Consider the following 25,112-nt stretch of genomic DNA (forward strand, 5'->3'; position numbering starts at 1 on the left):
GAGGGAGGGGACAGGCCTGTTTGTGACAAAGAGAATCGTCCCGATCTTATGACTCAAGAAACTCGTGACCATATAAAAACTGATATTTGGAAATCATGCAGGAAACAGCTTAGAAAACTTGTGCAACAACAACAGAATAACACATTTGCACCCAATAAAAAAACAACAAAAAAAACAAATTGCCTGACTCACGTGCAGACGAAGTCTACAGTCCTACAAAGACTGTAGCCGGAGTTAGAATAAAACTTTGCTGCATGAAACTAGACAGTTAACCTCTCAACCAAGGAGCAACAATGGCAATTATTTGTTCCCTTGGCTGTGATGATCTGATGATGATGTCATTTTTTTTTTCAGGGAAGATAGTCCTCACGGTTGCCATGGGAACTTGGTTAAGCACCTATTCGATTCTCCAGACAAGTCTCCCGCTTCTGCACATCAGCAAGGTCGTTCTGTCTGTAGTTGTAACACTCCTTTGTGTGACAGACTGCTCACCTGCAGTGTAGCATCTTGACCCTGTCTGGAGGGAAAGACTGTCTTTGTCAGGTTTCTACTACTGCAAAGACATGTGGGAAAATAAAACGATACAAATGCAGGGTGTTTCTTTTGAGCGTGTGGGTTTTAAATTTTCTCCTGCTACTTTCAGGGTTTTTAAATTAGTCGTCTTCCATTTTTATGCGACTGTGTGTCTGCAAACCTGCTCTGAACTTCTTCGGCACTGTAGTCAAGTATGGGAACACTGCATCCACTGACTCCCTGCACTGGACTAGACTCTGCAGCTGTTTGGAAATAAGGAGATAGTGATCAATATAGTGACTTAAAGGTAATATGCTGTTGCACCTATATTAGGCAAATTGATAAGCATTATTAAGGCTGTGGTATTAATGACTCCTCATACATTTTTTGACTTTATAAAATGCCTCACTGCAGTAACAGGAAATGACATAGAAAATAAATAATGGAAAACATTTACTTCTTCAGTCTTCATCATCAAAATCTAAATAACAGACAACTCTTACTTATATCAGTAAAATCAGCATTAATGTTTCTATATGAATAGATTAAGGATCTACACGTGACTGAAATAAAAGATCCAGACAAAAGAGAGTTCCTTTGATTTTCTTTATTTCTTTCTTTCAATAGATTTTACACTATCTTGCTGGAACCAAAGAAACATTTTGACTATAGAAACATAAAATAGCACAAAATATATGCAAAAAAAGAATACATTGAAAAATGATTACATTGAAACTATAAATCTGATGAGGGTCTTCTTGTCAATTTGTCTTTATGTTTTTACTTTGTTGCTGGGGTACACTGCAACAGTGATGGCACAGGCAGTCACAAGTCCTAGACCTGCAGTCTCCGGTGTAGTGCCATCTGCTGGCTAAAGCTGTGAAATACGAGCTCCAAACTGTTCCATTGTAAGGCAATGGGACGAAAAGATCTCACTACGGGTTTTAGAGACCGGAGGTAAAGGTCAGTGACTGCTCCCTGTGTTGCAGTCGCCCCCTTTTGGCCTGGTGATGCGCACGTTAAAACCTTAAAAAAATGATTTTTTTTTTAGATACAAAGATTATATTTGAAATGAAACTGAGAAGGGATTTGAGAAGAGAGACCCATTCAAGTCTCTTCTGTAAATTTTTAATAAGAGCTCTTAAAAACATAAAACCTTAAGCACGATGGACTCAAGATAAGGCAAAGTGTTTGGATAAGCTGAGTCTGCTCAGTTGACCAACTGCTCAGAAAGTGCTTACATTTTTCTTTTTTCCATCAGTCAATCATTGCCGACACATTTCAAAAAAAGAAAAAAAAAACATTACATCTCAAGAGGATTTCCATACACAAGGGCATCGTGGGTCACCAAATGAGGACATTTTGTGTACAGACTTTTTTTTTCCACTAGAAACATTCAGTACGTTATCATTTAGTAAGAAAAGAAAATATTGTTTTCCCATGCAACATGTTGAATTAAAGTTATTTACCGGTAGTATCTGCTTTTGATTGATAAACAGATGTACTGTACTAGCAGGAAATGAAAAACAGATCACATCTTTAAAGAATATGAAAAGTGCAATCCTTAACTCTAGTGATACATACGCCTCGAATAAAATGTCGCAGTGTGGAACCTAAAGGTCCTTTGTCGGGGGGAGAGCTGTACATCAACTTATTAATTTATAGATTATTTAGTTCTTATATATATATTTATATATAATCTATGTAACATTGATGACTTTAAATCTATTTAAGTGTTACAGTCACAGCACTATAGAGGCTGTTATTTGCTAATGAAAATATTAGGTCATTGTCATAATCTCAGTGAAGAATAAGAAATGTTCATATCTTCTTTACAATCTACCTTGTGTTCAGTGTTCTAGCAAAAACAAAACAAAAATCAACTTAACAATGTCATTTACAAAAATACCGAACTTTAGTAATTGCAACATTTGGTTGCCACAGCAACAACTTAATATTGTTATGAAATACTATTTTACTAGAGTGAAAAGTACATCTTTTTTTAAATTTTCATCTCTTTTTTTGGTAAAATGTCATCTATACAATAAACATTTTTTTTCCCAACAACACAAGCAACTCTATAACTATGCTCATTGCTGCAACACCGTGATCTTTATATCGATGAGAAGGCAAGAAAGATCCAGTAGCTTTCTACGGGTGGGACGACTTTTAGACCCCCGCCCCTCAGACGTGTGCGACTTCTCATTCGCTGACCTGACAGGTTAGACCTTTAAATGACCAACCGTGCAGAATGTAGCACAGCTCAATAAATTACATTCATTTCAAAATAGAATAGTTTACAACATTGTTTTTGACTAAAATTTGACCAAGAGTAACGTAAGATAAATTACAACAAAATAGAACTTTTACCTCCTTCCACAAATATTACATACAAATCAAAAATCATGTGGAGACAATCAAAGTGAATGAGACCAAATGTGGAAGCAGAGTGAAGAACTCTTGCTCCAAAAGGTATGACTGTGGATTGTCAATGTGAATCAAGCACCATGAAATTACATCAGAATTTTGAAATATGGGAAAATAAAATTTAGTGTCATGAGTTTAAACATGTGGTTGGTAAGATGAAACAACTGAGGAGGACTGGTCTGAAATAATAAAATAACCTTTTATGGTCTTGACTGAATAAAAACAAACTGATTGTTCTGGGAGGTGGAGGTGGTGGAGGGTTTTAGGGGGATTCAAACATACCTTGATAGTAGACACAACACAAATTTTAAATAACTTTGAATACATTTCTAGAACTATGAATATAAACTCTCAAAATAAGAGACACTTTACATACATTACACAGTTTACAATACATTTTTTTCTCACTCACGTTCCTCATGTAAACTACTCAAACCATGGTAAGAAACAATGGTACACCATGAAAGTCACCAAACATTCTACAAAGCTATTTTTGATTTGTCGTTTCTTTAACTTCTTTTGTTTTTCGATAAAGTCACTTGTGATGTTAATGAACATGGTTACTAGAAAACCCGATTCCAGTAACGATTCGCAAAATGTGATGTCTTTCCCGGAAAAGTCCCATGTCAGCTTCTGACAGCCAGTGTGTTTGTGTCTGTGACTTTTAGTGATACACTCTGGATGCATGTGTTGTTGATGAGCATTTTTAGGCACTTCTACAGTTTTCTAAAATGGAACAGGATTATCGGTGATAGTAGGGTTGGACAGGACAACCGACGGTCACAGATAGCCCTCCAGTCGAAGTTCAAGTTATCTTTTTTGCTTGACGAGCGTCGTCAAATGCACCGTTTTTTTTTGTTTAGTTTTGTTTTTTTTAGTTTTTTTTTTTAGTCTTAGCACTTAAATCCCTCACCCCGCCCCTCAAAAAAAACTCTCCGACCAGGCCTGGTGTTATCATCACCTGCTAGACCTCGCTTCAAGTCCCAGTCTGCCGGCAGACCATCAGTCTCCAGATACGAACACACATGCACACACACACACAAGGCTTGGTATGTCTGGAACGAACCCTCAAGCTTTGTTAAGCCCTTGGCACAGACCCGAGCCTTTAGGCTTTGCGGTAATGGCCACGACTAACACTGGGCACTGTCTTCCCCCTGTCCTGACTGCATGCAAAAATCCGTGCACAATCTATCCCACCACTCCTCCTAACAAAAGCACCCAAACATACAGAATAAAGGGTGCGTTCTCAGCAGCTTTCGCGATGGCAAAAGAAAAAGACTTTGTCTGGGTGTTAAAAATGTGGCCCTGCACTCTGGCAGGTTGATTCCTTTGACCTCTTCCAAGCCGCAAACTTTGGCAAGATGTTTTCCGGAGATGAAAAGTTGGCAGGGGCGAAGGAGGGGAGGATAAGCTTCATCATGGCATCTTAACAGCATCTGGGGCAGAGGAGGGTCATGGAGGAACCCTCGCAGGGGACAGTCACATTAAGAAAACATGAGCCTGTCTGCCCCAAGGACATTCAAACTTCGTAGAGAGAGAAAAAGCAAAGACCGCGAGATGAAAACCCTCTTCAGAGCGCCAAGCGCGTTGGTGTGGTTGTGCACGGGTTTTCTGTGACTCTTCCTGTTTTCCCACTTCCACACTAAGCACTATATTTCTCATATAGTGCAAATCGAGCATCTTTTTTTTCCCACTAACCAAAGGGATGAACATTGTGCAGAGGTTTTTAGAATAAATATGAAAGAGAGGGGATCCACGGTACTTTGGGCGAACAGTTGTTAAAATGACCTCTATAGTGTTTCTGCTATGTATGTAGTACTATACATAAGAATATTTTTGACTTTTTCATGTTAATAATTTTTTCTAGCAATACATACAGTATATATCTTTTTTTTTCTGTGTGTGTTACACCGGCACTGCAGTTCTTACGGTTAAATTGAAGTGTTACACTCTTAGCATGCAGGTTGCTGGACCTCTATGGGAGAGGCAAGGTAGTATTTACACAGGGGCTGTTTTGGGTTTCCCAGTGCAGCTTCGTGACACTCCGTTCCCTTCCTGACATTTATTTCAGGATGATCTGGAGGAGAGAGACAGAGAGAAGCAAAGAAGGGAAGGGAAGGAGGGGAGGGGAGAAGACCTTAGTTTAGTTGACCTGTAAGAGACAAAAGTGTTTGAAATCTGCATTTTCACCAGTTAAAACATATAATACACTTCACATAAGTCGACAAACTGCTGCTTTTATTGTGTCTGGTGTCTCTGGATCAAATGATATTTGTCTTTATTTCTGCCTGCTTGAGACCTCGGTATGGTTCAAATGAAGTGGTGGGACAGCACCATAATAACAATTTTGAAAAGTGTACGGAGGCATGAAAGTAGGCGGAATTCGCTTTTTTCCATTCTGGAATGAGTTGCTTCAGTTAATCAGTTTCAGTTTTTTCCCCTCTGCACAGACAAAATTCAAGCAACGTGTTACTTAAAGCCACGTGACAAGGTTTACCTCACTCGTTGGACAAATAAGGAGGAGAAACTGATAAGGTAAACACAGGAACGTCCTGAAGAAGATCCTGTCCTGCCCAATTACCAAGAAGATAATTTGGTGTTGTCCAGGTCAGACCTTGATTCCTTCTCCGCCTATCTGCTAGGTGACTATGGCTTGAACGCACTTTAGTTGGATTAGATTGAGGTTCGAACTAGGGAAAAAAGATAAAATCAAATCAAATGAATGTTGCTTTGGTCCACATGTCCTTAAGATCTCTTGGTTCACTTGTCACACAACTACAGTCTCTGCAAAACCTTGGAAGAAATGCATAAGAGTGTCTGGAGAGCGTTTGCGGGGTTGCAGAGTGACACAGCCAGGGGAGAGCTATGACCTCATGCTATCTGCTCCACTTCCAAACGAGGCCACTTTTTTAAAAAAGTATAAACGTTCTTCGTCACGGTCGGACAACACATTATACGACCTGGTTTAGCAAACTGAGACCTGTGGGCCTCAGGCAGGAGGAGTTTACCACCACAACTGAGACTGTGGTATTTTGTTGTGGGAAAGCCACCTGTCTGGTGTTTCATGCAGATAAGAGCAAGAGATCCAGTATAATTGGCAAATAGCATTTGACCCAGGTCTGGTCACATCTGTGTGTATTCTCCCGTTAGGAGATAAAGACAAATCAACCACACAACAAAGAGAGGAAGAGAAAAGAAAAAGAGGAAGAGAGGGAGAGAGAGACTGGTCTATGGGGGAGAGACAGGTAGAAGAGCTGCTGGCTGCCATCATGTGGTTGCAACTGGCAGCAAGCCAACGCAGAACAAAGACACATGGTGCTTGTTAACGGACAATAGATAGGAGCCAGCGAAGGACAGAAGCCACTGTTCACATCACACATCACAGCAGCTCACCCCGGGTGGAGAGTGTGTGATGTGCACAGGCTGAGAAGACAGCCTGCTCCACAGTGCAGTATGGATATAGGAAGGAAAAAAAAATCTATATAAATATCACCGGGTGCCAGAGGGGTGGGATTAACCAGATAAGACAGTACACCCCACCCGTCTGGTACTGCAGGTGGCTGAAACAAACGCCAAGAATTGTTCCTGGGTCCTGTTTGTCTTGGATTTGGTGCAGTGTTACTTGCAGCATTTAAGAAGGAGAGAGACAGCACTCGCCGCCGTGAGATGGCAGAGGAAGATGTGGCTAATTGGATAATTAAATGTGATTAAGTGTGAATTAGAGAATCAAGGTGGAGGTTTAAACTTTTTTTTTTTTTACCAACTAATATCAGATTTTTATTGTAATTGCATTGGATCTTAGTGACCTTGCGCGTTCATTTTTAATAACTGTGACTAGAACAATAAGAGGTTTTCCCCAGAGGACGGTAAGAGATTGAACCCTGGTCCTGTAGCTAAAGAGCTCTTTGCTTCTATTTCACTCTAATAAGTCGTGCTCCCATCCCAGCAGACAGTACAGCAGTGTAAACCCTGCAGAGTGTCGTGTAACGCCACATTCAGACACTAGAGGGCGCTGCAGCGTTTACAATGTCCAGTGAAAGCGGTGACGTTACCAGACATCCCAGTACTGCAACCACATGGTTAATAAAGGCTGGGACATGGAATGACGTGATTGGTTCTTCCCTGTCATGTCACAATAACAGTTCAGAGGGTCACGAGTTGACCAGACTCTGAACCTCTCCTCTCCCTCTATGCATCTGTATTATTATTAGTGCACTGTTGATCTCATTTATCTAAAGACACAGTCGACGGGTTTGATTCTTTTTGCCTCTAACATCTTGATGATCACTTAATCCTCCTGTTCTTTGGCCAAAAATCTGGATCAAAGAAGCCACTTTATAAATATGGGCGTGCTAATAGCTGATACTAACAAGCTAGCACTAGTAGAAACTCAGGATTTACAGCTCAAAGTTAGATAGATTGTTATTGAGCAAAAGCAGCATGTGGCATTTAATAATAATAAAAAAAAATCAAGTCACAACCTGAGAGTTTATTCTGAAAAATCATCCAGTTGAGGAGAAACTAAACGAGGCATGCTCTGTCTGCAGTACAGCTGGTGAATATAAGTGTTAACTATGTCCGAGCTGGAGGAATCTTAATGCAGGGCGGGGTGGGTGGAGAGAGAAAGAGAGGAGGGGGAGGAGAAGGGGAGCGGGGGGCAGACGGAGACAGACAGCGAGGGCTGACGTCAGTGTTTCTCTGGCTCCTTGTCCCACATGCATCTTTAAAGAGCAGCTCTGCTTCCTGCTGCTACTGCTGCTGCATGCCAATTACAGGAAGAGACGGTGACTCACAGGAAGTGCATACACTGATGGTCTATGAGGAGTAATAAAGCACGAGGTACCAGGGCCAGATCCTGGGTCCATGATGGAAAAATGATTAATTCTCTGTTTTTATTTATTTATTTACTTTTTAAATGAACCTATTGTTTTAATTTCATTTATTTCTTATCCATATATATTGTCTCTGGACATAGACTCTGTAAGATCGAAGACTAAAAGAAGAACAGCGGTAAAAAAAAAAGCGGATACTGGTTTCTCCTACTGGCACAAGCCGCCTTATAATCAAAGTGTGTTTAATTTTACAATCAAGGTTTATTAAAAAACTAAAAGAAACACATATGAAACACATTATGAATGCCCTGTTGTGGGCGCACTTGTTGAAAATGACGATTGTTTTCCAGTTGCAATTCCACCTTCCTCTGTGTGTCCTCAATTCACCTCTATACAGGACTACCAGTAAATGATTGCCAGCTGTGTAGGGCCAGAGTGCCAGCATTGTGCTGAAATTTCCAGGTTTAAAATGGGGCACACATGCGTCACTCTGGCATTCAAACCTGGCCCAGCTTCCCTGGCTCCTGCTGACACGCAGCAACAGGAGAGCCGCCGATCAGAAGCCATTTTTAGACGACTTGTGTGATCGTTTTTCCTGTCTGTCCAACCCTGACATGCCCGACTCGTAATTCATATTTATCCTCTCTTTTATCCTTCGACTAGGAAAAGGTAAAAAGGTGAAACCGGAGGGGAGGTGGGGGACGGGGGAACAGGAAAAGATCCAACATGGTGGCTGTTACCAATTGTCTGTGTTTTGTTTTTTTTGCTTGAATGTGTGTGTTTGCGTAGCACACAAGCAGTACAGATGACGCCCCTACTGCAGATGGAGAGGCTTATTTGACAACAACAAGAAAAAGTGGAAAATAAAACTTAAAACAGAACATGCAAAACAAAACCAGGAAGTAGTGCAACACAACACAACTACTACTTTGCAAATGTGGGAGCTCTGAAGAAGTGCTTGTTGGGGAGCGCAGTATGGGGCGGTTTTTTTTTACTAGAAAGGTGATAAACTGTGCTGGCACCTGTTTGCTCAGGTAGCCCCCCCCCTCCCTCCGCCGCCTGCTATTATTAATGCTCCTGAAAACACCCACGCGTGAGCACGTCCGGTGGGTCGGGAGGGGCTGGGTGTGAGCTGTGGCTCAGCTGGAGGTTCCTGCAGCTCGCTATCAAAGGGCAGTACTTATTCAGAGCTCCGGGGACTGATGAAAGAAAGCTTTAAAAGGAGCAAACCTGATTGGCTGGTGCTGTTGCTGCGTAGGGGACACTTGTGGCAGGAGTTGTTGCTGCAGAGACAGTAGCAGGCGTAGCACTGTACATCATTGGGACTTTGTTTTGAGGGTGGGAAAGGGGAGGTGGGGATGGGGGAGAGGGAAGGAGGTGGTAGCAATGGACAGGTAGGTGGAGCGTTATGGTAACGGTGGCAACAGTTGTTATTGTGTGTGTGGTGTGTGTGTGTGTATATGTGTGTGCATGTAGGTGTATGTGTGCGTGTTTTAAGGGTATTTGATGTTGTTGTGCAGGTGGTGTTGGTGGAGGAGGAGGTGGTGGTGGTGATGGTGGCGGATGTTACAGAGAGCCAGCAAGCCATCGTTAGGGTTACACCGGCAGATGGCATGCAACCATTCACAATGCAAAGCAAGGAGGACAGAAAGAAAGAAAGAAAAAGAGAGCATGGGAGAAAAAAACAAAAAAAAAACAAGAGGAGAGAAGCTGATTACAATCACAAGTAAGGAAATTTATATGGAAAATCAGTTTGCTGTTTTTCCCAGAGAAGTTAAGGAGCACAAGACACCAATTACAATGAATCAATGGCGTTTTTGGCAACAGGGATGGGAATTTGATTTTTTTTAGTCCATGTGGGCTGACATGATGCACAGTAGGACGATGCCAGAAACCCAGACGGCTACTTCACTGTGAATGCCAGAATCATGAAGCTCTGATGGATTGTGGTTAATACTTTGTGAAAAATAATAAATAAATCGTTTTTCTTAGTCGCAGGACTCACTGTTTGGCCGACTGGGACTTGAATGTCTAATTCCCATCCCCTCATTGCAGAGACAAAAGCTCCAGTTCTGCATAATTTCTCTGGGAAAACTGATTTAAATTTCCTGATCAACACAGCACAGCAAACAGACAGTAGCTATCCTACAGCTTCAGAACAAACAGATCAGTCTGCAGTATTTTATCTACACAAACATTTTTAATCATAAACAGTCATTAGCAAAGAAAGTCAGACGGGAAACAAGGGCTGAAAGTCACAGCTCTTCCAGGTGACACAAAATGGACACGACGTCATATCTCAGCTTTAATGACAATTTCCCTGAGCAAGTTTTAAAAAAGGTTTCATCAGCGCCACAGGCGGCGAAGCGGTGACCTTTTGTCTCACCTGCAAGGGCTGCAGCTACTGCCCACTCATCCCACTCCACCCACCCCGCACACTCCCACCTACATCAAACAGTGTGTGTGAGAGAGCAAAGGGAAGGGCGAGACCTACCAAGACTGCTAGCAGGAGTCATGCACAAGACTGACCCTGTTGTGTTCATGCAGAGAAAGACAGGGAGAGAGGGAGGGAGACAGAGAGAGGGAGAGAGAGAGAGAGAGGAGGAAATAAATGGGTTAATTGAGAGGGAGGAGAACAACAAGGTTATACAAGACAAAAAAAAAAAGGCAGCTCAGATGCTACGGTTACAGTGGTGCTGTCAGCAGGTTATGGATGCAGTACACGGTAGCAAGCAGAGGAATTCCCTCCATCAGTCATCCTATTAGTGAGAAAATACTATTTATATACAGCTGCGGCTAAATCAAACATCGTTACACCGGGGGATATGACAGCGCAGCCAGGTCCAGCAGGGTGCAATGCCGGGTCTTTGGATACATATGCAGACGTAAAGGAAGGAAATGTTGGATAACGAGCCACTTATATTATCTGATATGTACTTTCTTTGTTTACTTCTCTTCCTCTGCTTTTAGTTTCTCCATTTTTTTTGAGTGGACTCTTTCCTCACACATGCCAAAGGTCTAAAGTCAGGGAGTGCAGTAGTAGAGTCCACTGGGACGCCTCCCTGATCCCACTGGACCAAACTGGTGCCAGATACAGTTTCTGCACATTTCAGAAGCAACATGGCTCAGTTTTTAACACTGGTTCAATCCATGTTTCCTGCTTCTTCTATACAAAAATCTACAAATTGTGAATTTACAGATACTATAAAAACATTTTCTATGAAATCTCTTGACTCGGAGAGAGGATAAAAGAGGTGACAGAGCCACACAACAGCAGCATCATGCAGGGTCAGTACAGTGATGTGCACAGGCGTCTATCCAGTCAAACGGGGATGGGTGGGGTTTACTCCATTCAAACAACTCAAAATACAAATTCATTACAGTAAATTTCAAATGCTCTCATGAGACCGTGGCACACATTTCCCCCATTATAGAGAAACTCCACCCATCTGAAATGTAGCAAATTAGTGGGAATAAAACATAGGTTTTCAAACCTAAGCTACTACCCTGCACACAGATACAAGGGGAGACGGGGGAGGGGCTGACACAGAAAGAGCAGGTAGAAAGCAGATGAGGGACAGGAGTCTGGCTACAGGCTGCTGCATTAGCTGCAGTTAACTTATTTAGCAGGTGACCCAAGGGCGCTGGGGCGACTGTTAGTTCTTGCATGAGGAGTACACACACACACACAGAGAGTGTTTTGTTTGGGGCCAAAGAACTGAAGTGGAATAAGGGAGCAGAGCTGAATTAATTTGAGAAAATTGGAACTAAATTGCTTTTGTAAATGGGATTCTTTTTCCCCCAATATCGATGTCAGTCAAGACAGATTAAACACACACTGAATTAGACTGCAGTTACTCCCAAAAAAAGAAGCCATCCAGCCCTGACACTGGCGCCTAAAGAAAGTTACACAGCCTTTGTGTTGGAAACAACTGGGCTTATGTTATGTTTGACAGGTGTATCATATTCATAATGGGGGTTATACTGTGAATCATATCTTTACCTTCCTCCTCATAACTATTATGCGTTACCACACACCGACTTGCTGCAGCTCTTTATGTGTGCCAATCAAAATAATCCCTTTCAAGAGGAAATATGAACTTCACTGATCATGGGAGAATCTCACAAAGACAAGTTCGTGACAGAGGGTTAGCTGGGCACGTTCAGTGTGCCTGCATGCTCTGCATACCTATGAGTGCATCTATCTGCGTGTGTGTGTGTGTGCCGGGTGTGCTGATGGAGAGCTCTTACCTGTGGGAAAGAAAGTGGGTTGCTGGAGCTGTGCGTTGGCCAGCGCCTGCTGGTAGTGCATAACACTGTGGTTGAACAGGGAGCTCGCTCCGTTGCTCTTCTCAAGTGTTGGTCTCTTTGGTAGGGGCTGGAGGACGCCGTGGGGGAACGCCTAGCCACCGAAAACACACACACACACACACGCACACACACAACAAGAGAACACTAGATTGGAACTGGATACTTAAACAAATCAACACTGATATTTGTATGTTATTTGTCTATGCACAGCACAACAAGGTAACACCGAAACTTGCTGTAACTATCACAAGGACAATGAGAAACTACACCATAGCAAGGCATCAACAGCACATTAAAGAAAACAGAGTGATAACTGGAATTATTTTAACATTACATCGTAGTTGTAAGTAACAAATGTACAGTACAATCTAGAATTGCTACTGGTGTTTATAAATCATAAATATTAACTTTTTTTTTTACAGGGTTTCACAAAAACAAAAGAGCCAACTTAAATTTTGTGAGTGGCTACAGTACAATTAAAGAAGCTACATGCAAAGCAAAAGGTGAAAGGTCAAAGTACCAGGTCTACAGTTGCCTCGAGGGGTCGCTTCATTGCTTTGGCAGTCGACTGAGTCTTTAATTAGCAGGCAGCGAGCACATGATGGCAGTGGGCCAATGGGATTCAAGCGTATTAACATACAGGTAACAGCAAGCAGAGGTGCGTCATGGGGGACAGCATTGCATTGTGGATAGGTGAGAAGGAAAAAAACAAAAACAAAAATAATCTGAATGCAAGTATACCACATACAAAACAATAGGCATGCACATAAACAAAAAACTGTTTTGTTTACTTTAAAGAAACATTGCTACTTTTTGAATTAGTACAAAAGCAAAAAAAAAGCATCTACATTAACCTTTGGTTAAAAAAGCAAGATTCTATGATGTACTTCAAAACTACTGGGAAAGCATTTAGTAGTAACGTCAACTACTTCTGAACAAGTAAATCAACTTGTTTAACATCTACGCAAGAACAAAATGCAGTAAGGTAAACAGAGATGATTCAGACTAGAAATACTGAACTGACACTTGATGTGAAATCTGAACAGAAGCTCTCCTTCAAAGTGGGATACTACAGTCTCTACACACACAACAGTCACAGTGCTCCTGGATTAGTCTATTTGATGAGTGTGTGAGGTGCGTTAGGGCCAGATAAATGTCTAAAAACACCCACAACAGCTTGGGATGTGAGTGTGTTCTGGCCGAAGCCCCTCAGGTTATTCACCTCAGTCCTCAGCGACTGGATCTGGACACATTTGTGTGATCAGATTTTAAACTAAGGAGAAACATCATTACTGGTAGCAAGAGGAGACTAATAACTAATCCAGACGATGCTAACGAAAAGAGTCACATCCTTTTCTGTGGTGGTGTCAATTGGCATCTAGTTAAAGCTATGGAGACAAATCCTCAAACTAAACCTGCATCATGAGGGCATGTGGCCTGTTAGTGTGATTGATGAACTTGGGGGAGGTGACACAATGTGAGGCGCAGTTACACTTCAATCACAGAATGTGGAGCTCTGTTTATTCCTACCTTTGTCCTAAATACAACAACGATATCTTTAATTATAGAGGCAATTAAATCGCAAATGTTTATACAACTAATTTCAGTTTGACGCCGAGCTAATGAGGTAGTAATAGGCGTTTTATTTATTTTGAGGATTCGCTTTGGTTAATTCATTGAAAACCGACCTTACATTTGATGTCACTGCTGTGAGTAGAAAAAACAAAACAAAACAAAAATGACATGGATGGGATGAGCACAGCACTTAAGGGGTCCATGCGCAAGCCTCTTGCTTCATGTATGTGGATTTTCTAACAGTTCACATCCCATTAAAGAGTGCAGTGTTGCAGTGTTAACAGACTTGAACATTGTGGTTAGTTCAAATGGAAGATGGGCCTATTAAAGTGACATGAAAAGAAAGATGACTGCATTCCACTTGCAATGAAGAAGAAGATCACAGCATGGAAAGCAACACATAATGTGGCACAGTAAAACAACATAATCTCGATAATAGGATTTTCTCACTGTGTCTGTTAATGTGTATCCTTATCTACAGTAACCTTCATCTTATTTGTTTTAGACTAAAAAAAGTGAATTATGGGTAATGATATTACCTATTTGCAGCAGTGCAGCAATACACGTTTTATGGGTCTCTGTTTCAGCTTTAGGCTAAGAGCTAAAAGAAAATTGGATTAAAGGTGCTGACTAAACAAGTCATTGTCCTAAGGTTAACCCTCCTCACCTCTAGCACAGCTTGTAATTGCTGACGGTAAACTGGGAATTAGGTCATAAAGTTGATAAAGTGGGGCAAATATGCAACACAGGGGTATGAAGCATAGGAGGAAAAACACACTAGCAACACAAATTGAACCTTCTTTGATGATGCATTTTGTAGCTGATGGTGAAGTTGTTGAGCTAAGGTAGTCTTGGTGGAGTGCTGACAGGTTTATCAAGTCGTAGCGCCTTGGGTCCTCAGGCTCCTTTTTATTTATGCATGTTTTAATTCCTTGTTTGTTTGTTTTTTTCCTTTTCCTACTTTAATGCAGCTGCTACCATTTGCACAAATAAAAACTAACCTGCAGTCATGGTCACCTTATCATCCACACCGGCGTGGATCATGGAGGAAAAGACAGGGAGAGCAAGCAGCAATGGAGCCAGCCAATGAGAGAGGTATGTGCAACGCATAAAGCATGCCCATGCCATGGAGGAAACAAGTCAGTCAGCACACTGGCGCAGTACAAGGTGTGCGAGTGCAGCAGCCAAAAGGACCATTCAAAAAGAAGCCACTCAGAGCCTGGAGGAGGGTGGGGCACAGCCAAGACACACTGCCAAACCCTTCTTGCTGTCTGCCTGCCTGCCTGTCCTGTCTGTGGCTGCACTTCTGCTCGTCTCTCTACCTAGTTCTCTCCTCCTCAGCCTGCTGGGGGATTTTTCCACCTAAAGGCAGAGGAGGGTAAACCCCCACCCGCGATTTTACATCCTCATCCATCCCTGATTCAATTTGCACTGATCTGCAGAGAGCCGCACTTATCATTGAGAGCAGGGGGGGGTGGGGGGTTGGGATGCGGGGTGAGCCAGCACATTGTCTCTATATGAACCAAGGGCATTAGAAAATAAAAAGCATGCTGCAGTGAGATAATAACAGATTGTTCTTGCAGCATTATACTGGTGCATTTAGGTCTCACTAAACCCTGTTTATAGTATACAAAGGCCTCACTTTGGGATGACTATTGTTAGTGTACACTGGAGTCCACTAGAAAAAACCAGCAGAGATGGGTATGTTTTACAGTAATAAAGCAGTGCTCCACATTTTATGTTAGTGCGTATGTGTGTATTCAGTGAGCCTGTGTGTGTTTACTTGTGTTTTAAGTAAGTAATCACAAAAAAAAAAAAAAAACTTACTCTAATTTCAAAATTGTTATGGTGTATTGTGTTGGACTGTGTGATCAGTGCATAATCCAGTTTAAACTATTTGTGCTACGTAAATATACTAGAATATGTTGTGTTTTCTTGCTCTTATACAACTGTAAAACCTTCAACAATAACTCTTTTATTGGACACACTATAAAAGCCTCCCATGATTCTACAATAAAACGCAAAGATCTTACTGAAAGGTTCAAATTATACTGCAAATAGGTGTTATAAAATGGCCTTCTTGTCTCTGACCTCACACAATCTTTCTCTATAAGTACTCTAAACAAGCAAAAACCTTGTGAGATTTGCTTGGATACTACTAAGACAAGTGTAAGTGTGTTTCCTGCACAAAGTACAGTGGGTCGGCTGTAGTGCCGTGCTCACCATGGCTGCAGCTGTGGCGGCGGCTTGCGCAGCCACAGCTGTCTGGTTGGCCTGGTGTTGGGCGGCCTTAATCTTGGCCTGCAGGTGGGCCGGGGGGTGGAAGTACTTGCACTTCTCACGGGAGCAGCGGCTCTTGATGTAGTCCATGCAGACGGTGACCGTGTTGTCGCTGGTGTCGATCATGGGGCTGTCGCTCGGGTGAGCGAAGCGACAGTCGGTCTCGCCGCGAGCGCAGTTGCCCCGCTGGAACTCACGGCAAACCTGGGAGCAGGAGAGTCAGGCGGACACACACACACACACACACACACACACACACACACACACACACACAAACAGATACACATGCACACAGATGTGCACATGCAAAAAGAGAAAACAAAGAGACACACAGAGAAACAGAAACTGAGAATGTGTAAAATATTCATAACATTGCATCATGTTCTTCCTTTTACTGTCTATATATCAACTAATGCAATGACTAAGACAGGTGACAAAAATATTGATGACAATATTAGATTTCCTGGTATTATGTGTGACTGTTTTTGAAATGAAAAACTCCACATACACAACTTAACTTCATCTTTCATAATGAGACATTTTGTGAGAAAAAAATATACAAACATATTCAAAGCATAGCAGGAGGTCCATTCAAAGGCTTCACTTCGCTCTGCTGCAAATCTTTCAAAATTACAACTACTACGTTTTTTTCAGACTTAATTAGTCCACATAAGAAAAATGTTAACACCATGTAACAAAACTGCAATGTGTGTCAAATCCAAATGATTGTGGAATCGCTGAACCAGTCAGTGTTCGAGTGCTCGGGGGCCGGGGCCGAATCACAGGGGGATCTGATTTGACTTGCACTCTGGGACTGAGACACACAAGAGTGTATAAACACACACACACACACACACACACATACACACTGATCCACTCGTGCACACACACTCGGTTGTGTGCACACATGCTGGCTCTGTGTGTGGGTGTGTGTACGTGTCTCAGAGGAATACTGTTTCATTAGCGCCAACTTCCCTCAGTTGCTAAGTGATAGCAATCCGAGAGAAAAACATATACAGGCACACACCTACGCATCACCTCCAGGTCTTGGTTAGATTATTGTTTATCTTTGTAAATGTAGTGGAAAATAAAAACTCCCCCCCCATGCACCGTTTCACAATCATCAAGCTATTCCCATTCACAGCGGTTAGCCAGAGGGCAGATGGAGATGGTTGAAGTAATTGTCCCTGTCTAACTGTGGATCTCAATCCAAGTACTAGTTTGTGTTGAGCAAATCTCAATTCATCATAATTTTTTCGCATTGTATTTCTGATACAAACCTTAATTGTTTCGGTTAGGGATACCACAATCAAGTGCCCAAAGATAATGCAGAGGTAACAAACTATCAAGGTGAGGATCGTTTTGTTTTTTTGTTGTTTTTCCTAGAAAATAATCATGTACTTTTCTGCTTTCAGCTCAAAATGAAGAAATTATACCGCCACAGACAAAACATAGATATCACGCTCAACAAACCATTACAGCAGTTAAACAATTCAGCAGCACAATTCATTAAATTGTGGCACAATAAGAAGCTTGTGTTATTCAATAGAGTGAAACCATTTCAAGCTTTTCTTCTTTAAAAACAAGCCTTTCATGAGGCTTGAGAATCTCTTATTTGGGATTATGCCAAGGCAACTTAAAAGTATGTTGACTCCTATAATTAGTTACTCACTAATGAAACAGAATGCTACACTTATCCTTTTGTCAGGCAGTTTATATAACAAGTTACTTTCATACAGCTAATACAAAGGTTAAATGTCTTTTAGCTAACAATTAGAAAGCACATCTCTATTGCTTTGTTGCTATATTCACTGGAAAGACATCACACATGTATTTGTTACTATTTTTGCAGACCTATGCAACCATGACGTTGCCTTGGAAATATTCTGGAGTTATAAATGCAACTCATTAGCAGCGCATAGCCAGCCATTGTATCTCCTTCACACTTTGAATCACAGTATGATGTTTTTCTAAATCATACTTCACACCTTCCAATAGAATTTAAGTTACGATTGGCTGTTTTGTTCGTTTTGTCTGAGAGGGAGTGGGAGGACTGTTATTTGGTGGGTCACCTCCAGCTTGTCGGTACGCAGCAGTTTCTGGTTGGAGGATGAGCCGGCGGTCACGGAGACGGGCGGGCTGCCGGGGACGATGACTGGGGTGCTGGGCAGGATGTCTGTGGGCACCAGGCCCATGCTGTGGGACATGGGAGTCAGGTAGGGTGTGTAACTCAAACCCGCACTGGAGCCCAGGCCCTGGCTGACCGGAAACGTCTGCTGTAAACAGAGAGAGAGACGTTAAGTTTACAAACTTCTGACAGCTCGTTGGATGTTTTCTCATCAAAATATTCAAACTGTCTTACTTGCTTTAGCTATTTTTATAATTTTAATTAAAATAGTAGAGAGATAAATGGATGCACAACTAAGATTTTAAATGATGGATGTTTTGAGGGACAGTGGGAAATGGAGGGTGAAAGACAAGGAGAGGGTATAGAGATGGAAAAGAGGAAATAAGTTAGAAGAAGGAGCCACTGGAGACAAATTAACAGGGAGAAGACAGGGACTGGTTTATGAGGAAAAAGTGGAAAGAGGGAGAAGTAAGGGTAAAAAAAACAAGAGAAAGTTTTTTTTTTAACCTCTATGTATCCTGGGAAAATTTTTGCTGAGCTTTCATGTTCTTTTTCTGCTACGCCTGGTCTTACATTGATGCAGCTACACGTTCACACCTGGCAGCCGCCCAGTGTGCACACAGTCTACTGCTGCTGACTGCCGGCTAACTCCCAGAGAAGAACTGGGGAGTTTTTTTGCGCTTTGCTCAAGGGCATGTTGACAGCAACTGTGCGAACAAATTCATGATCTTCCAAGAAAAGCATCCAGAGAACGAGCTGATTAGAGAGGATGGATAATAAAAACATGTCCATCAGAGCCACGTGGTACTGAGCTGTAGCAGACTGCTCATATTTTCTCAGTGAATCATGTCTTGCTTGTAAGTTAACAAAGGTGCCAAGGCTGTGAAATATTAGGTGAGATTAAAAAATAGCATGCATGTAAAATATGCAAATATGCAATGATGCAGAAATGTTGAATTCACTTGAAGTGACACAGTTTGATGTGTGATTGTGTTTTAAACTGGCAGAAAGCCAAACGTTTTTACAGTGAACGCTATTTTTTATAGTGAGTCACGCCGCATTGCCGGTCAATTCCCCCCAGCAGCAGCGAGGCCAGCACTAACCACAGGTTGCATGGTGGTGCCGGGGATCATGAACTGCATCTGCTGAGCCAACATGGCGGCCGCTGTCTTCTGCTGGATCAGGTTGTTTCGCCCGTTGATCTCAAGCTGGGTCTTCAGGTGAGCGGGTGGGTGGAGGTATTTGCAGTTCTCTCGCGTGCAACGGCCCTGAGCAAGGATAACAGAGAGGAGAGAGACACAAATAAACCCATTAACCGTCTGAGAACTAGAAGTCTCTGATCAACAGAATAAAGTGAAATAAAATCAGATATATTTTCATAATAAACCTGGCTATGAACAGGTTGTGTCTGCCTGAGGTGGCAGATATGTGGGCATTCATTTTAGCACAGACTCCAAAACATAAAGTGCTCGAAGGCAGCATACATATTCATGCCTAGAGAGTGTGAAACATATGAAATTATGAGCGCTACACATCCAGGAATGCTTGCGCTTGTGGGGGAAGCAGATAGCTCTCAGCTCTGAGTAGAAACATTGTTATGAAAGATCATTATCAGTTCCTGGTCCTGCCCGCACCACGGACACACTGACGAGCCAGTGTTCGGTGCCGACATGGAATTGATCTCAGTAATGGTATGCAAAGGCTTTGGTTCTGATTTCCAGCTATCTTGCCATCTTGACTAAACCTCTGTAACTCTCTGATGGATGGGTCATCCTGTATTCTCCACAGAAATGTAAATGCAGGGTTGCTGGGGTCAGATAGTCTGAGACCTCGGTGGTTGAAGGCAATTACACAGTCAACCCAGAGGCTAATGGCAAAAACAATAATCCAATATGGATCCCGGCTGCTGAGCTTATTGTGCCGAGAGTGGGTGGAGGAGAGGAGGGAGGTTGTGGGTATACAGCAGAATACAGTCGAGGGAAACAGGACTGAAGCTGTGGGGAGGATGGGAAGTAAAGGTGAGGAGAGATGTGGGCAGAGAGGACTGATGTGTGTTAGCACAGAGGAGTAAATGGGAGACGACAGGACAGATGGAGAGGACATGAAATGGCACATCTGGGTGAATGTGGAGGAAGAAAAAGGGAAATTGAGCTAAATGAGAATCAGTGGAGGATGAGTAGGCCCAAACAACCCTTAACTCCATGACACAGAGGACTCACTACTACGCTGTGGCCTGATTAGCAGCGCTGTACAATAATCTCTCTAATTTCCTCTTGTAGGGAAGTATGACAGCTCTGCCTTGTGTCCACAAATTGATTGACCATGACCGACGACGGTAATTACTCAAGTCCTGACTCAGACGACAGACCCATGCACATTGTATGACTCCCATGCTGGAGCAGTCTGGTGGGGGCCGTGACCTGTGTTTCACTGGACAGGACATGAGACTGAATGCTGCAGGGATTAGAGAGTGGTTATGTAAAACCGGGGGGCATGATCAATATAATATCAATAAAAAATAAAATAATTGTCATTTATTGAAAACTAACTCAAAAGGGTGTGTGGAGTCAATGCCATGGTGGAAGCTTGCTGCCTGATACAGGAAAAGCTGGAAAGGCTTTAAAAAATTAAATAATAAAAAAAAAAGAACATTAATTGCTGCATTTGTGCTTCTACATCTGGATGTGGACAGATATTTGTCACCACGATAGCATCACACTGTGCAAGATGGGTGTGGTCTGACCCATACATAATGAGTACTCATGCAATAACACAGTCATGCGTACCCAGGACTCATGGGTCAGAGCATTTACATGTTAATGGCATGACAGGTGTGACTCAATTACATGTTGGTCTCTCCTTTGTATTGTGTGTTAATACTGTGCAAGCAATATTGACATGTTGTGAGATTTGCTTTTGCCGGTACTGCAGGGTCCAGCTTGAGCAAAAATTAAATGTATAAAATAATGCATTATTCTTTCTCTGATACTATTCTTAGTTTAGTACAAATCTGGAACGCATCCCATGGGTCGTGATGCAAACGAACAAAAGCATGATATGGATGGATACTGTTAACACAAAGGCTTGAAAGCCCACAGTGTCACTCACCGCACTACAGGGATTTGAGGTGGCTACTCAACCTGTTCACCTCTGCGTAGCCACACTCAGAGCTTTGCTCTTCTGTGTTCAATGGGCAGGCAAACAGAGAAGTACGGTAGTACTTTTAATCAAGCACAGCTCAAGGTATAAGCATGACTCCCAGGGTAAATAGAACCAATAGAAAATAATCTTCAGGCCTCATCAAAAGGTAATAAAACCTAACAATCCACTGACAGATATTAAAAATACACCACAGAGCGTTCAATTACTTTTTTTCCCAAAGAATTTAAGGCTATGGGCTTCTTTGTGGTTGTTGTTTCCACATTAATAAACATACAAAGATATGAATTAGGTGTTGTTTCACGGTGCAGGTAGCAGGTCTGACGTTCACAGAGACCCTGGAGCATCAGTGATGGTGCGAGTCATGAATCAGACAGGACTGACCTCCACACCCTGCTGTTAACGCTGCAGCGAGCCACTCATACCCTCCTGCTTCACGGTCCTCATGCACAGAATCACACCTGCCCACACATATGCATACTAAATCGCACAATCACAACAAGCATCGCCCACAGACTCTGGCACAAGCAATGCATGCACACGGTCCACGGATACACACACTGCTGTGCACACAACCGTATTCATCAATTCAAATCTTTTGTGACCCGTCCAGACCAGAGGAATAATGTAAGCACTGGACGCCGCAAACCAAAAAACCTCAGATGTGTCAAAACTAATTGGAGCTTTCTGCACCGCCACCGACGCTGGCGAAAGGTGTGTGTATACAAGAGCTTTGTGTATCTGTGTCCATGAGAGGGAGAATGCGTAGGCAGGTCGGCAACTGTGTGTGTGTGTGCAGGAGAAAGTGTGTGGGCGGGTGTGACTCGGTGTGTGAGAGAGGGAGCTGGTGCTGAAGCTGTGCTCTGGACGCCATCCCAAACTCAGTCTGCAGGGAAGCGCAGCATCACTACGCACCCTACGGAGATCACAGACACAGGCAGGCACAAATAAAGACCACACGTACAAACACACACACACACACACACACACCGCAGACCCTCACCACTCACTTTGTCAGTTATGTGGACTTAAAGTACAGCCATTACTTCCCGTCTTGCTCCACATTCACTTCATCTATAGCCTCTGAGTGACACATGCTTTTCGCAATTGCTCATCATTATTCTCCATTTAAAGTGATGAGGTAAATGGTGGTAGAGGAAGATTGGTTGGAAGATTGTTTCATGAACACACAAGACGCTGTCGCACTAAGTGCAGGCCTTGGACTCGTAAAACCTTCGCCTTTCATCCTGTCAAACTTTATTTGAGAGCCTTTTCTCACTGCTGCATTCATGATCTATCACTGCATTGTGCCCGGTCTTTGCATAAATTAGGTTTGATTTGTCTTCGGTGTTCCTTTGTGTCTTGTTTGGAGGTGGTAGAAGCACATAAATGAAGTACCTACGCTGGAGCTGTCATGGTAATGGAAATTCCAGCACTATTTAAAAACTGTGGGGGAAAAAAGCATTCAATTACAAAAACAGTCATTATTTAAGACCTTGATCGGCCTGAATGAGTAAAATTATTGAGCATAGAATCGCACAAATGAGAAGCAAATTCAATATCATACTGTATGTGTAGTACTTATAGAAACATTTGAGTCAATGCTTAGAAAGCAGAAGCTATAACTTCACTTATATATAAAAACGCCAAGGACACTTTCAGGTGTGAATAATATAGATCTGTGAATGTCTTCTCAAGTGTTGTAACCTACTCGCCAAGGTCCCAGCAGTTAGGATTGAAATGGTTATGAAATTTGATTAACTGATCAAGTATGATTGGCGGTTCACTGTGTATCAAAAAGCTGTTTAAATTATATCCGACAGGCCTCTCTTGGAGATTAGTCATGGAGAATGAGAACCGTCCCGAGGTTTTCTTTCTGCATCAAGCAGCTCTGGACCCGTATGGACTGAGACGGAGCAGGATCTGTGTTAACGCTTTGTCTTCAACGTCTGTGCATAACTAACTTTCAGTGAGAAAAATGGAAAAACCCCAACAGTGACTAACGCGGCGCAGCCTGTGTCAACATTAACAATGTTAATCCTGCAGGATCCTCAGACAAATAAAGCTGACTAAGGTGGAGCAGCAGTCCAACACAACTTTCAGGCAAGCTGGTTCAGGGTATAGCAACAACCACATGTTACACCCTTATGTCGACACTCAGGTGATAGTTTTTCAAAACCTTTGGGAGGAAAAAAAAAAGCATGAAGCAGACTCTGCGAAGACCGCAAAGTCATGAATGTGAAGTGATACAAACCTCACATATCTAATGCGAGTTTCAGAGCACTGCTGTAACCAAGAGAAATTGGATTTTTTTTAATTTAAATACAGCTGTTATGAAGTGGAGAGAGATGAAAAGTAGAGGGAAAGAATAGAGCGTGGAGACAAGAGCTAAACCAAAAGAAGGACTGACTGGTGCAGCTCAAAGAGATGACCACTTATCCAGGAGAAATTAATTACTGCGTCTCTTTAGTTGGAGGAGAATGATGATGAAATGTACAAAGTCAGAAAAATTCATTTCTTTGACCCTGTGCCTGGTACTACCTGGATCATACACTCTGAGAGCTGGGTTTTATTTTCATTTTCAGTGCTGGTGTGAACACAGAGTCACTTTTAACACATAGCAGAGACCAGTTCTGTGTCTCTCACTGACTTACAGTCCTGAGTGTCTCAGTGCCTACTGCTGAAGAGGATATGGATTTGCTATAAATATGGCAAAGGGACATCTGAATAGCTGATATCCCTTGGTGGGTGCTACAACACGAGGCTGCACACAAAAGAGCAGATCAGTTCAATTAGAGGAATCTGGTCCTGGTTCAGGCTGGAGATGTGAGGTGAGTCTGAGGCTACGCTCTGGATAATCCTGGAAAACATGTTCCAGGCTTTCACAGCTGTCATCAAGAAACAATGCTGATTAAAAACCTACACTCGCGCGCAGGCAAATAATGATGCATTCATTAAATCCAGAGAAGTGTTGGTTTATTGCTGCTATATGCACAGCAGCTAAAAAGCTTTCACCCACATCTCTTCTCTGATTAGGGGTGAAAATCTAACATCTGCTTTATAGCAGGAGCAATTCTTACTTTGATAATAAAAAAGAATATAAAAAAACAGAAAAGCCAACTGCAGTGACTGTGTAGCAATGTCTATACATAGCATTTATGTAGTGTATTATTAATACTAATGATCATCAACAAAGGGTCCAGGCTGCAGCTTGAGATAATGTTTCCCTGCCACACTTGTGGATTCAAAGCACATAAGATGAGGTAAGCTTTGTGGAGAGGCGGCACAGCATCACATAAAAAAAAGAAAGAAAGAAAGAGAGAGAGGACAAGAAAAAAGATGCATGCTTATGGCTCATGGTTTACACAGTGGGTCGGACCACAGGCGTGACAATGACAGCGCTAAAACACAGCGTTTAGCCCGATCCGGTGTCATCATTTGGTTTCAGACCTCTATCTTTCGGAGACAGTGGCAGACATGTGCAAACGCACAAACACCCACACAAACACACACACACACGGGGAGTGAGCGCACTGTGCCTTCTGTCTCAGCCACCCACTCTGAGCAGAGCATAAATCCATTCATTGCGGGCATTGCCTCCGAGCAGCCGTCTATGAAAAGGATCTTTGAAAGCGCCAAGGCACCTCTGTGATTCACGCACCAGCCGCCGGTGTGTAGCCATAGTTACACGGAGAAATTATACCTTTCAGCAGGGTCGCTCACATGGCAACCTCTTATTGTAGGCTGCCGCTGCACCGTTGCCAGTGTGTATGAAATGCAATGATCCATGCTCGGGGATACACTAATAACTGCTTTGATTCAGATTGGATAATTATCTCCTTGCGTCGCGCTGAACGACGAACAACAGTGAAAGAGAGATCAAAGTT

At 42.5% G+C, this 25,112-nt stretch overlaps 1 protein-coding gene across 42 annotated transcripts in view; it reads right to left on the reverse strand.

Annotated features, from left to right (window-relative positions):
- Positions 1-1,105: 1,105 nt before the first annotated feature.
- The window catches only part of LOC146990711 (muscleblind-like protein 2a), a 49,726-nt gene continuing 25,719 nt past the window's right edge, over positions 1,106-25,112 (reverse strand). For 4 of the 42 annotated variants that reach the window (XM_085797789.1, XM_085797809.1, XM_085797779.1 and 1 more), the window contains exons 3-8: positions 19,170-19,334; positions 18,011-18,214; positions 15,882-16,142; positions 12,024-12,174; positions 10,267-10,302; positions 1,106-5,017 (exon numbers count right to left, since the gene is read on the reverse strand). In XM_085797789.1, coding sequence (XP_085653915.1) covers positions 4,893-5,017; positions 10,267-10,302; positions 12,024-12,174; positions 15,882-16,142; positions 18,011-18,214; positions 19,170-19,334 — 942 coding nt within the window. In that variant the 3' untranslated portion in view covers positions 1,106-4,892. Of the gene's footprint in view, positions 5,018-9,002; positions 9,098-10,266; positions 10,303-12,023; positions 12,175-12,603; positions 12,658-15,881; positions 16,143-18,010; positions 18,215-19,169; positions 19,335-25,112 lie in introns of all 42 variants that reach the window. The other 38 variants (XM_085797826.1, XM_085797818.1, XM_085797836.1 and 35 more) reach the window with 19 other exon arrangements.

The sequence above is a fragment of the Trachurus japonicus genome, chromosome 2 (assembly GCF_045865225.1).
Source record: "Trachurus japonicus isolate A0001 chromosome 2, Traja_1.0".
Lineage (NCBI taxonomy): Eukaryota > Metazoa > Chordata > Actinopteri > Carangiformes > Carangidae > Trachurus > Trachurus japonicus.